Source organism: Lupinus angustifolius, chromosome LG07 (genome assembly GCF_001865875.1).
Source record: "Lupinus angustifolius cultivar Tanjil chromosome LG07, LupAngTanjil_v1.0, whole genome shotgun sequence".
Taxonomy (NCBI): Eukaryota; Viridiplantae; Streptophyta; class Magnoliopsida; order Fabales; family Fabaceae; genus Lupinus; species Lupinus angustifolius.
Genome location: NC_032015.1, coordinates 5,733,248 through 5,751,351, shown reverse-complemented (window position 1 = coordinate 5,751,351; position 18,104 = coordinate 5,733,248). Strand labels below are relative to the sequence as shown.

The following is an 18,104-nucleotide window of genomic DNA, read 5'->3' as shown; positions in this document are numbered from 1 at the left end:
AGTGTCAAATATATTGAAAATAGAACAAAACTTATTCTTATTCATTAATTATGTCATTATATTAATTTTAACCTAATGCCAGTACTTTTCATATTCTGTAATTAGATAGAAAGTAATTTGTCCTTTTCCATTAATAGAGCTGAAAGACCCAATTGCTTCATACCCATTTCAGGAATAAGCTTAAAATGAATGAGTTGTAATTTTATAAATAGAAAATGAAAGTATTAGTTTTGCTAAAATGTTTTATTATAATGTAGGATTTATCATGTGCAACTAACATGAGGGAAAGCATGTTATTATTTTTTTTCTTTCAAATAATGAGTGAAATACATTATCTTTTGTGACAGATGAAAAGAAAATTTGCATTGGGTCAAAAAATTGAATAAAATAAGAAAGGGTAGAACAATGCGCGAAGTCTAATGAATATGTGAATGATAAATGTACACAATTTTACCATCGCATGTGAAGAGGATATTTCTAGGGGAAAAAATAGAGTTCACAGAAGAAATTAAGAGAATGAAGTACAAATACAATACTCATGAAACTCTTAATAGAACATTAGATAGGTAGGCACCTTCTGGGTATGATGGGTCTATAGGATGATCACAAGCTGCTCCAGCCTGTCTTAGAACAGTGATTTTCCTCCCTGCCATAGATGCTGCACCCTAATAAAAAGAAAAGAATGATTTACATTAACAATTTGTAATATACAAGTTACCCTTATTAGTTAATTTTCTAGCCAACAACCATATAGCAAGGCATTGCTAGCACAATAATTTTGCAGAGATAAATGTTAATGGTCAAAATGTTTCATATCACACTTGGTGGTGAATACCCCAAAATGGGAGTAACAAACAGTTTATATACTGAGTTCAACTTTCATTCATCCTCAGCATAAAGTTTTTGACAGCCATCTAATGATATGTAAGCACTTTATTTAAACAATTTAACTTAGTGACGATAATCAAACTCTTTTAATAATTTGAAAATACATGATTTGATGAGTGAACAAAGAAGTTTTACACTGATAGCATATATACATATCACTATATATATATATATATAAAACTCTAAATTTACATTTATGACCATAACAAAACCACACTCTTTATAAAAACATAACTCTTTACAGTAATTCTTTAGGAAAGAAATAACTTAATCATCTGCAACTCATACCAGTCTCTTGTTTACTCCAAAAGCATCGTATTAATACCTTAATCATTAAACCCATTTATATTTCTTAGAGGGTGAGTTTGGCACAACGGTAAGATTGGTTTTGTGACCATAAGGTAATAGGTTCAAATCCCAGAAATAGTTTCTCCGCTTACAGGGTAAGGTTGCGCACATCTACACTCCTCAAACCTCACTAGGAAGGAGTCTCGGCTGCTGGTATTAATAAACCATGATATTACACTGAACATCTTATTTTTATAATTCAGAATTAGCCACTGGTAAAGCAAGGACAAAGTTTATTGATTGTTAGACCTATGATTTATCAGAAACTCCTTGTAATAAAATAAGGCTTGGGTGATAAATCTCAGAAAAGACTAGCAGCATATAGGTTATAAAGGTTAATACCTGAAGGATACGCAAGAATATTCCACTTTGAGTCACAGCTCCAGAACAAGAGCATGTCATCAGAAGACCACCTCTTTTAGTAAGCTGCATGGCAAGCGAATTCAAATTTCTGTACATACCTGATGCACCATGTAGAACCTGCAATATAATGTTAATATAACGTTCAAAATATATCGAATTTTGGTTTTAGTCACTCTAATTTATTTTTTGGGTTTTGACCATTATATAATCCAAAATTTTGGTTTTAGTTCCTTCAGATGAAGTGTCTAGCAGCAGAGTAATTGGTTTTAGTTCCAAAAATTTTGTGATATGTGTCGTAATAATTGGTGATGTGGCCAATTGTGGTGTTGACTGTTGACACATTAAAGACCGAGACTAAAACCAAAATGATTAACTAAAGTAGGGACTACAAACTAAGAAAAATAATTTGGGGGACTAAAATAAAAAATGCCTATATTTTCGTAGACTAAAAACATATTTAAGCCAAGATATAAGGTTGACAGCAGAAAATAAGCAGAAAAAATATTGGTAATGCAAGTTTTGGAGACAAAACTGTGTACAAGAATTTGCAAGTTCTACACTCATGTAATTGATTCTAGTTCCATATAAATAGAGGAAAGGCACTGGTTGCACAATTACATAGATCAAGTCATTAAACATTTAGAGATTCTAACATTCGTGTGGCTCATAAAAAGCCTAAATTTTATCCTTGACCACTAAACATATTTCCAATGCAGCAAGCATGTATATATGTGTGTCACATAAAGAAGCAAGAGTTGCTTTGCAATTTCCATTGATTACTATCTCAAAATCAACTACTCTCGAAATGGGTGTCAAGAATGCAAGCATACAGAAGTACAGAACTCATTTTTTTCTCAGAATAAGAAGAGATTCATTAAGAGAAAACGAAGAGAGGACAAGAAATCCTCCTAAACAAAACAGACAAAACTACACTAAAAGAGAAAAACAATGGAGGAAAGCTGCCAATTCCCTTACCATATCTGTTAGAACAAAGTCAGCTCTGCATTGCATACTAGGAAATGCAATAACATAGAATCGTGTCATAAACCAGCATCGAAAAACCCAAATAACTGGGAACTCATCCAATTTTCAGGTTAGAAAACCTGGTTCAAAATTTTCCTTACAAAGATTTATTTTGCTTAGTATTGGATGAGAGTAATTTACTGTTAGGGTCAAATTGCAAGGTATGAGACTTCAGTCTCATATTGGAAATATAAGATTCTAATGTGGTTACAATAGCTAGCTTTTGTGGCGTGGTTCTCCATTTACATGCAAATGTAGAATTTGGTTAGCATGTTCTTATGCTTGCATTCATAAAACATCTCATTCAAGAAGACTCAAAACAAGCTAAATGCTATAGCCACGGTGCAACAATTTGCCCTCTAACTCTCCGTTTGAGTTTAATTGAAGCCTAAGTGTCAAATCATATTGTAAGATAACTATATGTTGCTACGACAATTGGTACCTTTTTCGATGGTGCCAGTTTAGGGGGATCAATGATGACAATATCCCAGGATTCATCTCTTAAGAGAGCACCCTTCATAAACTCAGTTGCATCTTCTTTCAAAAAGGATATTCTTCCTGGATCCATGTTGTTAAGTGCAACATTTTCTTTAGCAAGCTCCAGAGCTGGCAATGATGAATCAACGCCTAACAAAAGTGTTGACATAATCAGACTTATTTTAATTAGTCATCTCCTGGGCCCACAAAAGAACATATATCAGTCTGTCAAAATACCCCTTTATATATTATTCATTTCATGCAAAGAATTTTCGAAAATACAGAGTAATAATGTAAAGCAAAGGAAACTCTCTATTGCCCCTGATGAATCCAAACGCCACATTTCAAGTATTATCAGCACGGGAAAAGAAATTCAGCTAATTTAAAGTAATCATATCAGTAAGATAATGAACACATATACTGGATGGCAAATTGCCTTCCGATTGATGGTCTAAAGTTAGAAGGTGAGATCTTTTATTACCAATACCTTTAACAGATTTTATTTAACTGTCTAAAATTTCCTAATAACATTATAATTTACAGTTTAGTTCTCTATTTGGATAGTCTCAATTATACTGAACTTTACTTGCTCATTGATGGTAAGCTGTATGCTTTCCTTTCTTTCTACAGCTCAAGCATGAGTCAGTTGAATCTATGATATTATAATGCTGATATTTTTTATAGATATTATAATGCTGATATTTTTTATAGATATTATAATGTTGATCATACACAGATGAGAATTTACAACAACAAAAAAAGCGAGAGTTAACAACATATAATGTACCAGTGACATTCAGAGCACCTCCACGCACTGCATTTAGAGCAAAACCACCACTATAGCAACAAATATCAAGAACCTTTTGACCACCTGAAATTCTTGATATAAACTGACGGTTCTCACGCTGGTCTGCATAAAATCCTGTCTTCTGGCCCTTCAGTGAAATTGTGTATGCAATTCCATTTTCCATAATCTGACAGATACATGCCCCAAAATTTGACAATTCAGTAAATTTCTTATCTCAATGACTGTAATTCTTATCAAGTGCAATGTCAGGTTTAGCCTTCGCATAAAAAATGGCCAACGACTATAACAAAAGGACAACTTGAAAAATTGATGAACAACATTATAATGGATCATAACATACCTTTGTTCTTTCAGGGCATGTAGTTGAATTTGAATGCATTTCCTTTAAATCAGACACATTAACTCCATCTTCCTTTAAAATTTCAACAGATGGCCTCCAATTTATATGATTGATATAGTCAATTTTCCTGATACATGCCTCTATCTCTGGTTTGTACTTTTCAACCCAAGCAGCAGATGATGCTACGACAGCTACATCTCCGAAGACGTCAATTATCAACCCTGATAATCTGTAAGGAACCAGTAAAACTCAACTCAAAATCATGCAAGCAACCTTTTTGGAGGCAATATCATTTGAACTAGAGAGGTGAGTATCAGACATTAGATATACTTAATATATAAAGCTGTGCAAGAAACAACTAAAAATGGCAGCCCAATGCATGAGGCTCCCTGTAAAAGAAAAGACGTTCAAATAAAAAGTGATGTGCATCTACTGTAGAACATGTATCAGAAATTAAATATTAATATCATAGTACTGAGAGTGGTATTAATGCATCAAAGGAGTTCTAGTTGATAACATTCCAACGTAAGTAAATTCTAAATATGATACAATAATAAGATGGTTAGCTAACATGGTAACTGTTGGGCATACATATATGTATTATTAAAGAGAAGGAAAGCATCATTGACGAAATGAAACATGACACAGAACATCCTTAATTCTAATACTCAAAAATACATTAAGGATGACAAACATAAACATAAAGAAGGATGTTCTATGTCATGTTTTTGAGTTGACAAACATAAACATAAAGAAGAGAAGTTCAACCCATACATCTCTCACCTGTCACCCTCACTATTGATTAGACGATATACATTTGTATCAACTGAAGGAAGACCCAGACTTCTACGCAGTTCAACAGCAGCTTCAATTCTTGTTTCGAGCAGCTTCTCCATGTTCAACGAATCACTGTATTCATCAGGAATTGCCAACCAAATGACTGGTCAGTGGGCTAAAGAACGTTCAGCAAATATTTGCTTTTTTTCCTTCCTAAAAGCTGTCTCAGTGAGCTTTCTATTATAAGTTGTTTTAAACACAATACAAGTTAATCCAAACACGCGGTGTTTAGGAAAGATTATTTCCCATAAAAACAACTTTTATTTTGAGAAAAATAACATTCTTGATTTTATCTGACAAACTTGACTGAAGTTTGGAAAAAAAATATAGGGAAACGAGTTCTGAAGAAGCTAGAAATTTGGGGAGGGGTGTTTGATTAGTTTGAAAACAATCATATTTTCTGATATCACCCTTGTAGCATACCAAACAAATATTATCAACTTAAACAAGCATTTTCATTCCTTTTTTTAGTAATTTACTATATTGAAGTGATGTCCCCAAGAGGGTCGCTCAGTTGGTAGAGCTGCGGAACATAAAGTGTTCAAACCCCGGTAGCTGCACAATTTCCCTGCCCCTTCCCAGTGAAAAACTTGTCTCATAAAAAAAACTACAATAAAGTGATCCTTATTACAATTTACACAACCAAAATAGATTATCTTAAAACGGCTTTTGAGCAAACACATCCAACATAAATTATTTGTATCATAATTGACTACAGCAAAAATCAGTCCTACATAAATTATTGAAACAATATAATTTCCACAGAAAGGAATGAACAATAAAATGAAAAATTGGACCTGGTAGCTTCATCTTGAAGCTGCATGAGGCGAACACAGAACATAGAAACAGAATTGTACATTCCCCATCCAATTGGTTTCTCAGTGCCATCAGCAACAACAACAATATCACCAGTCTTAGGAGGTGGCTTCCCAATGATTCTATCAACAGCTCCACTATACACCATTGGGTTCCCATCCTTAAACAATTGTGTCTTCCCTTTCTTTAATACAACTTTTGCAACACCACCTTTGGATTTGGGTTTGGGTTGATTAGAAGCAATTTGTTGAATGATGGAGGGAGAAACTTGTGGCATGGAACAACGAAGTGGGAGAGACTTCATCAGAAGCGTAGGAACTTGTTTCATTTCGTTGTTGCTGTGGTTGAATCGATGGTTGAGAGGGGCGGCACAAGTTATTATTTCAATACGAAAATGTTATCATTTTGAAAAAAAATGTCATACATTCTTTTGTTCCTCTTATCTCATGAAGAGAAAGACACAGCAGTTACACTTAACAAAGCCTAAGTATTTATGATTGTTTTTTATACTCTTTTTATATAGGGTTAGGAACTCAAATGATTTTTTTTTTCTCTCCTCACATGTCAATTTTAAGAATTAAACTATTGTCATTATCGATTTTTCATGGGTGTAACATGAAATAGGCAATTAAATATATTGGAGTCGTCCAATTTTTGAAAATATGATTGATTCACTCGAAAATAAAAATTGAGTTCGGGAGTCGGTTACAGATGAGGAAAGTATTAGGCACCTCATACCGTCTGTTATAAAAATAGTACATAGATCAATTATGTGGATATTTATTCAAAACATTAATTTTACTCTCACTTATTAAACAAAATAAAGAGAGAAAAATATGTTTTTATTTTTTTGTGTCTGACAGATAAATAATTGCTCCTACGTAGCTGCAATAGAGAAATCAAGGCTATGTATTTCTTTCTAAAACAAGTTTTATTAGTGACATATATTTTTATTTTTTTATTATGAAATTCACAACACGAAGTAGCGCAACAAGGCACTAGGCCTATAGTGGGCTACCTCGCGTTGCTTTAAAAAATTTAAAAATATATTCACAACATAAGGTAACGCAACAAGAACCGGGGTCTATAGTGAGTTACCTCATCATTTTTTATGAATTTATAACATAAGATAACGCAACAAACATTAGGTTTATAATGAGTTACCTCATATCGCTTTAAAAAAAATAATCGAAATGAATTTACAACATAAGGTAATGCGAACAGGACACTAGGTCAGAGTGGGTTACCTCATATCGCTTTAAAAAATTTAATCAAAATGAATTTACAACATAAGGTAACGCAACAAGACACTAGCACATTCCTATAAAAAACTAATAATTTTTTTACCACATTTTGACACATAGGTACATGTATATTATTTATTAAACACATAAATAATAATCAAGTAAAGAAATAAAAAATAATAATAATTAGAAAAATAAAACTAAAAGACATATAATGAAAAAAAACAAATAAATAAAAAAATAATATAATAATCAAAAGAACAAAAACAATTGTGTATTAATAGGATATGGTTTGAAGATAATTTGAGGATTCAGGATTAAATTAAAATTAAATTGGGATTAGGTTTTCAAAATCAATTCGGGGTTAGGTTTCAAAAATCAATTTGGGTATATGTTTTAAAAATCAATTTGGAGATTTGGGGTAAAATCAATTTGGGGTTTAGGGTTGGGGGTTTCAAATCAATTTGGGAATTTTTAGGGTGAAAATAATTTGGGGTTCAGGGTGAAATTAAATTAGGGGTTTAAGGTGAAATCAAGTTGGGGTTAAGGTTCATGGTAATGCGAGATGTTCAACAATGAAATTAGAAGATGATATCTTTGCTTTAGTTTCTCTTTTTTCTCCATTTTTTTTCTTTCTAGTTGTGCCTCTTTCTCTTTCAAAAATTAGGGTTGCCTCATTCTTCTTTTTATGATTCCCCCTTGTGAGTTGCTAAGTTAGGCATTATATAGGGGGTGAGGATTAGGGTTTCTGGTTAGGCTAGAGAAAAAGCCAAGTTGCCACAATGTTTGAAATTCAAATTTCCCCCTTTTTTGTTTTTTGAAATTTTTACGTCGATTAAAATTGGGTGTTTACAATTATCAACCTACCTTATGGATCCAGTAAAGTTTTACACAATTGTTGTAATTTTTTAATGGACTTTGAGTTGGATGAGATCAGTAGTGCATTAGTGGAGGATTGTGATGTATGACAAAAAATCTTTATAACTATATTTTTAAGTTATTTTTTAATAAAAAAATTAAAATATTTAATTTCTCTTCATATTCCAATATTAAAGAGGGGTTAAATTCCTTTGAGTTTTATTCTAAATATGATTTTGCTTGATAAAGTTGAGTTCTCATAAAATTAAAATTGATCTAAGAACTGTTATTGTTATTAGATAAATGAGATGAATTTTAACGAAGTTTCATAAACTAATTTAATATTTCTATATATATAATCTTTAGATTTATATATTTTTTTAAAAATTTATTATATAAATTTATAATTTATTCTAAGTTTCAATAACTACTTGAGTAGTTCATTTTTGTAGGGATTAAAAGTGGCAACACAAATTTTTTTGATGAAACCTTCATGATCCTTTAATCCTATAAGATTAGAAAAAATAGAAATATAAAATGTTCTTCTAAATGATATTTTTGTATCCCTTTATGAATTAAAAGGGCTTATAGTATTACAAAAAAACATTCCTCAAACGCAGATACTTGGATTATAAAAGGGTCAAAATGTAAAAAACTTGATCTTCAAAATTCAAAGAAAAAAAACGTACATACTTCTCTTAAATTCACTAAATACCAAAAAAATCTTTATCAATATTCCTACCTTCCCCTTTTTATTCTCATTTTAATAAAATATGTATCAGTGTGATTATTTTTGTATGTATGTATTCCACTTACTCCTTTGGATTTGGGTTTGGGTTGATTAGAAGCAATTTGTTGAATGATGGAGGGAGAAACTTGTGGCATGGAACAACGAAGTGGGAGAGACTTCATCAGAAGCGTAGGAACTTGTTTCATTTCGTTGTTGCTGTGGTTGAATCGATGGTTGAGAGGGGCGGCACAAGTTATTATTTCAATACGAAAATGTTATCATTTTGAAAAAAAATGTCATACATTCTTTTGTTCCTCTTATCTCATGAAGAGAAAGACACAGCAGTTACACTTAACAAAGCCTAAGTATTTATGATTGTTTTTTATACTCTTTTTATATAGGGTTAGGAACTCAAATGATTTTTTTTTTCTCTCCTCACATGTCAATTTTAAGAATTAAACTATTGTCATTATCGATTTTTCATGGGTGTAACATGAAATAGGCAATTAAATATATTGGAGTCGTCCAATTTTTGAAAATATGATTGATTCACTCGAAAATAAAAATTGAGTTCGGGAGTCGGTTACAGATGAGGAAAGTATTAGGCACCTCATACCGTCTGTTATAAAAATAGTACATAGATCAATTATGTGGATATTTATTCAAAACATTAATTTTACTCTCACTTATTAAACAAAATAAAGAGAGAAAAATATGTTTTTATTTTTTTGTGTCTGACAGATAAATAATTGCTCCTACGTAGCTGCAATAGAGAAATCAAGGCTATGTATTTCTTTCTAAAACAAGTTTTATTAGTGACATATATTTTTATTTTTTTATTATGAAATTCACAACACGAAGTAGCGCAACAAGGCACTAGGCCTATAGTGGGCTACCTCGCGTTGCTTTAAAAAATTTAAAAATATATTCACAACATAAGGTAACGCAACAAGAACCGGGGTCTATAGTGAGTTACCTCATCATTTTTTATGAATTTATAACATAAGATAACGCAACAAACATTAGGTTTATAATGAGTTACCTCATATCGCTTTAAAAAAAATAATCGAAATGAATTTACAACATAAGGTAATGCGAACAGGACACTAGGTCAGAGTGGGTTACCTCATATCGCTTTAAAAAATTTAATCAAAATGAATTTACAACATAAGGTAACGCAACAAGACACTAGCACATTCCTATAAAAAACTAATAATTTTTTTACCACATTTTGACACATAGGTACATGTATATTATTTATTAAACACATAAATAATAATCAAGTAAAGAAATAAAAAATAATAATAATTAGAAAAATAAAACTAAAAGACATATAATGAAAAAAAACAAATAAATAAAAAAATAATATAATAATCAAAAGAACAAAAACAATTGTGTATTAATAGGATATGGTTTGAAGATAATTTGAGGATTCAGGATTAAATTAAAATTAAATTGGGATTAGGTTTTCAAAATCAATTCGGGGTTAGGTTTCAAAAATCAATTTGGGTATATGTTTTAAAAATCAATTTGGAGATTTGGGGTAAAATCAATTTGGGGTTTAGGGTTGGGGGTTTCAAATCAATTTGGGAATTTTTAGGGTGAAAATAATTTGGGGTTCAGGGTGAAATTAAATTAGGGGTTTAAGGTGAAATCAAGTTGGGGTTAAGGTTCATGGTAATGCGAGATGTTCAACAATGAAATTAGAAGATGATATCTTTGCTTTAGTTTCTCTTTTTTCTCCATTTTTTTTCTTTCTAGTTGTGCCTCTTTCTCTTTCAAAAATTAGGGTTGCCTCATTCTTCTTTTTATGATTCCCCCTTGTGAGTTGCTAAGTTAGGCATTATATAGGGGGTGAGGATTAGGGTTTCTGGTTAGGCTAGAGAAAAAGCCAAGTTGCCACAATGTTTGAAATTCAAATTTCCCCCTTTTTTGTTTTTTGAAATTTTTACGTCGATTAAAATTGGGTGTTTACAATTATCAACCTACCTTATGGATCCAGTAAAGTTTTACACAATTGTTGTAATTTTTTAATGGACTTTGAGTTGGATGAGATCAGTAGTGCATTAGTGGAGGATTGTGATGTATGACAAAAAATCTTTATAACTATATTTTTAAGTTATTTTTTAATAAAAAAATTAAAATATTTAATTTCTCTTCATATTCCAATATTAAAGAGGGGTTAAATTCCTTTGAGTTTTATTCTAAATATGATTTTGCTTGATAAAGTTGAGTTCTCATAAAATTAAAATTGATCTAAGAACTGTTATTGTTATTAGATAAATGAGATGAATTTTAACGAAGTTTCATAAACTAATTTAATATTTCTATATATATAATCTTTAGATTTATATATTTTTTTAAAAATTTATTATATAAATTTATAATTTATTCTAAGTTTCAATAACTACTTGAGTAGTTCATTTTTGTAGGGATTAAAAGTGGCAACACAAATTTTTTTGATGAAACCTTCATGATCCTTTAATCCTATAAGATTAGAAAAAATAGAAATATAAAATGTTCTTCTAAATGATATTTTTGTATCCCTTTATGAATTAAAAGGGCTTATAGTATTACAAAAAAACATTCCTCAAACGCAGATACTTGGATTATAAAAGGGTCAAAATGTAAAAAACTTGATCTTCAAAATTCAAAGAAAAAAAACGTACATACTTCTCTTAAATTCACTAAATACCAAAAAAATCTTTATCAATATTCCTACCTTCCCCTTTTTATTCTCATTTTAATAAAATATGTATCAGTGTGATTATTTTTGTATGTATGTATTCCACTTACTTTCTATTCATTATTATGACACTATTCTCCATTCACCTCTTCATTTCTTCTTCATTACTTTATTTCTTCTTCTCCCCCATTTTTGTCTATCGTTTCATTTCTTCTTCTTTGTTCATACTTCTTCATCTACTTCAGGTAAATTTCTTTCTTAAAAATCTCGCCTTTTTTATGTTTAATGAGTTTCCATTCACCATTGCCGTATTTTTTTATGAATTGAAGGGGCTTATAGTATTACAAAAAAAGCCTTCCTCAAACGCCAACACTTGGATTATAAGAGGGTAAAAATGTAAAAAACGTTAACTTCAAAATTCAAAACAAAAAAAACGTTTATTATTACTATACTATATACTTCTCTTTTAAATTACTAAATGCCAAAAAACCTTTATTAGTGTCATTATTATTCCTACCTTCCCCTTTTTATTCTCATTTTAATAAAATATGTATCAGTGTAATTATTTTTGCATGTATGTACTCCACTCACTTTCTATTCATTACCGTACACTATTCTCCATTCACCTCTTCATTTCCTCTTCATTACTTTATTTCTTCTTCTCCCCCACTTTTGTGTACCCTTTAACTTCTTCTTCTTTGTTCAGCCTTCTTCATCTACTTAAGGTAAATTTCTTTCTTAAAAGTTTCGTTTTTTTATGTTTAATGGGCTTCCATTCACCATTGTCGTCCTTACAAATAAGATAACCTAATCCATTTTTGTTACCGATGATAGGAGATTTTTGTACTTCTTTAAAATCATTTTCCTTCAAAAATTCAGAGAATAAGGTAACTTTAGCCTCAGCCATTTTCGTTCACTATTTTTTTTCCCGAATCAAAGTTTATATTTTGTAAATTTCTCTCTTAAAAATCTTGCATTTTTTATGTTTTATGGGTTTTCTTTGTTACTTTGTTTGAGTTTCAAAGTTTTTGTATTTCCAAAGTTTTCCCATTTAGATTTTCTTTGGAAGTCAAAGTTTACATTTGTTGTTTCTAATGTGTATCTAATGACTTCTTTACTTTATCTTGAACAAACAGTTTACATTTTTAAAAAGTTTACGATACAATTCGACATTTATGGATTGTGCATGACTACAATCACTTTATGAAATAATGGGTCTCCTTTGGTACTTTTTTTGAGTTTTCATTTTCAAAGTTTACATTTTTGTTGTTTCTAATATGTATCTAAGGACTTCTTTAGCTTATATCGTTGATAAAGTTTACATTGTCTTACACAGTTTAGCATTTTTGAGTTGTCTGCATCACTATAATAGAACGATAGATCTGTTGCTGTTATATGACATTTACTCTTAGACCATTTTTTTGACTGATTAGGTTCAGTCCTTCCATCTTCATGTCTCATTAGGGTATACAAGTTATGAAGCTGACTCTCTGCATGTCTATGGTACCTTGGTGTTCATTTTTTTAAATGTATATAACTTTCTATTTGTAATGGATGTTAAAGTCTATGTTTAATAGACATCTTTAATGATATGTGTTCTATGTAACTTTATATTATAATGAGATATGTAATTTCCTGTTATTTCTTTCATATTGTAATTTTATTTCATTGAAAATCACTTAAGGATATAGTCTTTACATTGATCTATTTTTATTTTCTTAGGACCAGTTTTAGTCACTACATAACTGATTTTTTTTTTTAAATTTGTTGACAAAATTTGCTAAAAAACAGTTTCAGTTCAACACTGATCTGTTTTTTGTTATTGTTAAAGATATAGTATTTGCTGAAAATTTATTATTTATTGGTAATAAGATGTGACCTTTATTACCACTTCGGCATAACTAATGATTTATGATTGTTTAATGGATATTGCACAATATAAATTTGTGGGTTATGACCTTCTATCATAATGCATTAGTAATCAAAACGATTAATCACCGCATTTGTATTTTTTAGATTACATTACTACGAAGGTCATATAGGCTAAAAATTTAAAACAAAAAGAGGAATCAATAACAATGTCAATTTAATTTATGGGTTCAACTTCATACATCAATATTTGATATAAATGTGTAGTGGGAATTGAGATAGAAGTCATCAATAGTTATAGGTCACCCGATACAAAGGAAGAGCAATGGTAGGCGTTGGTTATATATTGGTAAGCGTAACATGAGTATATGTTTCACATGACAAGAGCAATGGTATTGATTACACTTTCCCTGTTTTGAAATTTGAATCTTATTCACTCTAATTTTACCCCATAGTTTGTTACAAATTAAAAAAAGGAAAGAAAAAAAGCAGTGTTGTTAAAACTGTACCGATTATCAAACCGGTCAGGGTATTGATATAGTGGTACAGTGGTTCAGTAATTAAACCGTACATACCTACTTATATTTATATATATATAAACCTATAACAAAAAAAATTCTAAATAGGTAGATACTCAAATTTATAATCTACTCAAAATTCACATAAACAAAAAACTTTAAGTCTTTAACAAATTCAAAGTCTAAATTACAAAACATATATTAATCCAAAAGTATCACTTAACAACCGCAAAATATAAATAAATGACACAAGTTCACAACTCACTCTACAAAACAAATAAATTTGGAGTTTTAATATTTAACATCAATGAGTCAAAGTTGTCTCACATCGATATTATATTTTTCCACCAAATCCTATTTTCATATACTACTCCAAGATTACAAAAATGTCAGTGAGATTACACACGAATGTTAGGAACCAAAAAGTGTAATCTATATATGTCTTGGAAACATGTGCCTTTAAGTGTTGAAGAAGGGTTGGAAAGATGAGTCACTTTGTAATGAGTTTTTAAGTTATTAAGTTTTTTTCAAAAAAAATATATGTGTATAAACTGACCGATTTAGTAAAATACCGGTCGGTTCACCAGTTTTGACCGGTTTTTGACTAGTTTTGACCGATTTTGATATTTGATCGGTTCAACACTTGTATCGTACCGGTTAGGGGTCCGGTTCACCGGTTTTCCGGTTGAACCAGTCGGTACAAAATGGTTTTTATAACATTGAAAAAAGTATAACATGATTGTTAGGTGTAAGAAACATTGATGAATTAGCTCATAACAAATATGTACTGTATTAATAGAAATAAAACTTTAATAACATAAATGAATGAACTATGAAAAATATTAAGTGAAAAATGTATATTATAAAAGTTACGATTTATATTGAAAGAAATAATGTAAACAATAATAGTAACTTCTATATGTAAACATTGAGTATTAATGATAATATTCTTCCAAATTATAGAAATTAAACTTCAAATTTTTAATGTAATTTTGTTGTTGTGGTAAAGCCTTTAAAAATCACAATGTAACATTAACCCTTATAAGAAAAAAACAATATTTTTGGATTAAGAAAAAACTATATATTTGATTTGATTTAATTGTGATAATACAATTGATTCTTCTACATTTATTCTATTAAAAGCAATCATAAGATATACAAAGTTGTATGTATTATAAAATATATTTGATTTATATTTTGTTTGAATCATTTCTGATTCCTTAATTTAGGCTATGTTTATTATGGATATATTTTTTAGAGTTTAGATTTGATTATAATATTGCAATGTAATTATTGTAAAATATTAACAATAGGAAACATATTTTGTTAGCAGTTATTAAGAATAATGATCGTTTTTTAATTTTATGTGTTTCCAGTTATTTTAGAGTCAACTAATAATAAGATGAATTTTGAAATTAATCTTATTTTAGAATCAAGTAATAATGAGTTTTAATTTTATTAATGATTTTATAATTAATATCACAATGATGTGTTCCTCAACACTTTATAAAGTCTCATGTCCTTCATCTTCAAATATAACAATACAAAATATAAGGAGATTTTTTCTATCTCTATCTTATAGCTAAAATCAGTAACCAGAAATAGAATAGTAACATTAGAAAAATGACTAATTCAAATATTAATACAATTTCAATCAATGTTATATTTGATTCCTTAATTTTAGGCAATATTAAAATAGTATTAATAATGACGTGTTATAAATTTATTGATGATTTTTTAATTATTAGGATAATGATATATTTCTAATATTTTATAAAGTTTGATGCCCTTCATCTTCAAATAGAACAATATATTAGGAGATATAAAAGTTGGACGTTTTTTATATCACAAAATAAATTAATTTTTGTTATTGGCTTTGAACATAACGATAAAAATAAGATACGAATAATACATGAATGATTAATAAAGTACCTAATAACTAATTTAGAGTGTATTAGAATAATAAGTTTTAACCGTGACATTAAAATTGATGTTAAACTTCATAAAAAGTCACTATAATGTTAATGATCTCAATTATGTGTTCAAGCTATAAGAGCTTATGTTTTAAACAAAACATGTCTGAATGAAATTTTAATGGATATGTTTGGGGCATAATGTATGTCAATGTTTTATGTACCAAAATTGTTATGAGTATATTTTTATTTATTTTGGAAATAAAAGTGTAAAAAAGTGTGCGCATTGAAGAAAATAGATATATCAATCACAAGTGATTCAATTGATTTATTTTTAATTATTATTTTGAAAATAAAACTTAAAAAATTATGCATTTTCTACAAGACATCACTACAAGGACGAAAAAATTGTGTAATCTAAAGCCATACTTGCATCAACAATTGACATTATTGAAAAATCAGTAAATATGTTCCAGATAAATTTTGATGTGAATTTTTTAGATGTCTTTAATTTTCATTATGCTCAACATAATATATTTATCAAGCTTATAGTAATAAATATTATACCTATAATTATAGGTGAGGAAAAAGAATATATGAGTTCAAATATGTCCGGTGCTAATGAAAGTGAATCATTTAACATTATAACTCTTGAGTACAACCTTTATTCTTTCCAATCATAAAATCAAGTTGAGGAATTTAGACTAGTATGAAACATTATGTAATGATGCAAGATTGATTATCAATAAAATGACAAATCATGTCTTTGAAGCGAAGATCATACCGAGATAAAACATTGAAAATATCATATATATTCCTCGGAGGTCCTATTTTACATTGTGTTTGAATTTTTTCATAATAATTATTTAATATAACATATAACACATTCTCATTTATTAATAATTCTACTTCAACAATAAAATACATAGAAATCATATTTTATGAGATAATCCCTTAACATTTTTATTAACAAATTATCCTAACACTTTTTAATTAAATTTATACAAAATACATTATCATTCGTGCGAATGCACGAATATCCTAATAGTTAAAGAATATATTAATAGACTTTGAGATATATTAGTACTGGTTCGAGTGAACATGACATTTGACACTTAAAACAATTTTAAAGAGTATGTTAAAAACTGAAATGGGCAGTCTATATGGCTTTGGGCTTGGAGATGGGCTTTGGTTGTAACAACCGGATATGGTATAGTAGTAAGGTGCATGGAGAATTGGTTCCATATGTGTTAGGAAAATATATTTGCATTTCCATTTTTTGTACCACTCAATATATCATTAACTCTGTTTGGTTAAATTTATTTTATTTTATTTAAATTAAAATTAATAATTAATATTTTTCTGGTCAATCATATCTCTTAACACATTTAATGATACAAAGCTATGGTGAAGCAAATGTGGTCCCATGTGTTAGAGTGTTGGTATGAGTAATTGATATTGGTGATCGGTACATCATACATTCATACACACAAAATGAATAACTTTTATGTCTGTATTATTGAAGTTAGTTATTTGCAAGGAGACAAAGCAAATGGTGAACTAACACTATCAGGTTGTACATTTGACGAGTCTATAGAGGTCAACCAAAGCGGAGCTTCGAATTATAGTATAACAAGCCAATACTAATATGCAACTTTCTTTTGTAACCAATATGTACTAGACATTGGTTCATTTCAGGTAGATAGAAATATTATTTTTTTGGAATTATATAGTTAGTAAGACTCCCATCTTTCCTTTACTTATAAATTTGTAGAGAAGGTAAATCTAATATGATCGATACTATTAATGAAGGACTAGTATAAAGTGAAAGTAATATTATAAGTTTATAATATTTAAAAAAAATTAAGAAAAGTAATCACTTCGTCCAATGTTACTAAACTCATTGATCTCTCGATCAATGAGTGGGCAATAAGCCAATGGGTTATTAGATTTTTTTCTGGTTTTCACAGATATACTCATACTGGAGGCAATCCTGTTCGAGCCGGAACATTCACAAGTATGTAGGGCTAATTCTTCCAACAAACATTTTTTCCATCCACAAGACTCAAATCCAAGACTTTGCTTAAGAGAAATCAAGAATGTACCAACGCCTGGTTAATTAAATATTATTCCATACTCCAAATTAACATTATTGGATTGATTCTAAAAATTCATAATACTAATTAGCATTATTTAATAACTCCATACTCCAAATTTAAAAATATCACCATATTTAATTAAATATTACTATGAAATATTACAAATAAGTTAAAAATATCATCAAACAACATTTTGGACCAGTAGTTTCTTAAAATTTTGTTGCCACCATGGTGCTTGTGTCATTTTCCAACTCATTCGTAGTGTTTTAGATGTTGGATTAAGGGAA

The 18,104-nt window shown here is 29.4% G+C and overlaps 1 protein-coding gene across 1 annotated transcript; it reads right to left on the bottom strand.

The window, feature by feature from the left end:
* Nucleotides 399-6,335, bottom strand: LOC109351993 (ribosomal RNA large subunit methyltransferase I). The gene is made up of 7 exons (XM_019593746.1): nucleotides 5,882-6,335; nucleotides 5,031-5,156; nucleotides 4,248-4,476; nucleotides 3,887-4,073; nucleotides 3,065-3,249; nucleotides 1,579-1,716; nucleotides 399-665 (listed from the first exon to the last, which is right to left on the bottom strand). The coding sequence occupies exons 1-7, from the start codon at nucleotides 6,226-6,228 to the stop codon at nucleotides 537-539; spliced, it is 1,341 nt and encodes a 446-aa protein (XP_019449291.1). The 5' UTR covers nucleotides 6,229-6,335; the 3' UTR covers nucleotides 399-536.

What these genes read in the sequence shown, in the direction of transcription:
- LOC109351993 (XM_019593746.1), bottom strand. Translation starts at nt 6,228, where the DNA reads ATGAAACAAGTTCCTACGCTTCTGATGAAGTCTCTCCCACTTCGTTGT. An exon ending in CTTCAAGATGAAGCTACCAG is followed by an intron (nt 5,157 to 5,881) that starts GTCCAATTTTTC and finishes TGATGAATACAG; the next exon opens with TGATTCGTTGAACATGGAGA. An exon ending in TATTCTTGCGTATCCTTCAG is followed by an intron (nt 666 to 1,578) that starts GTATTAACCTTT and finishes TCTTTTTATTAG; the next exon opens with GGTGCAGCATCTATGGCAGG.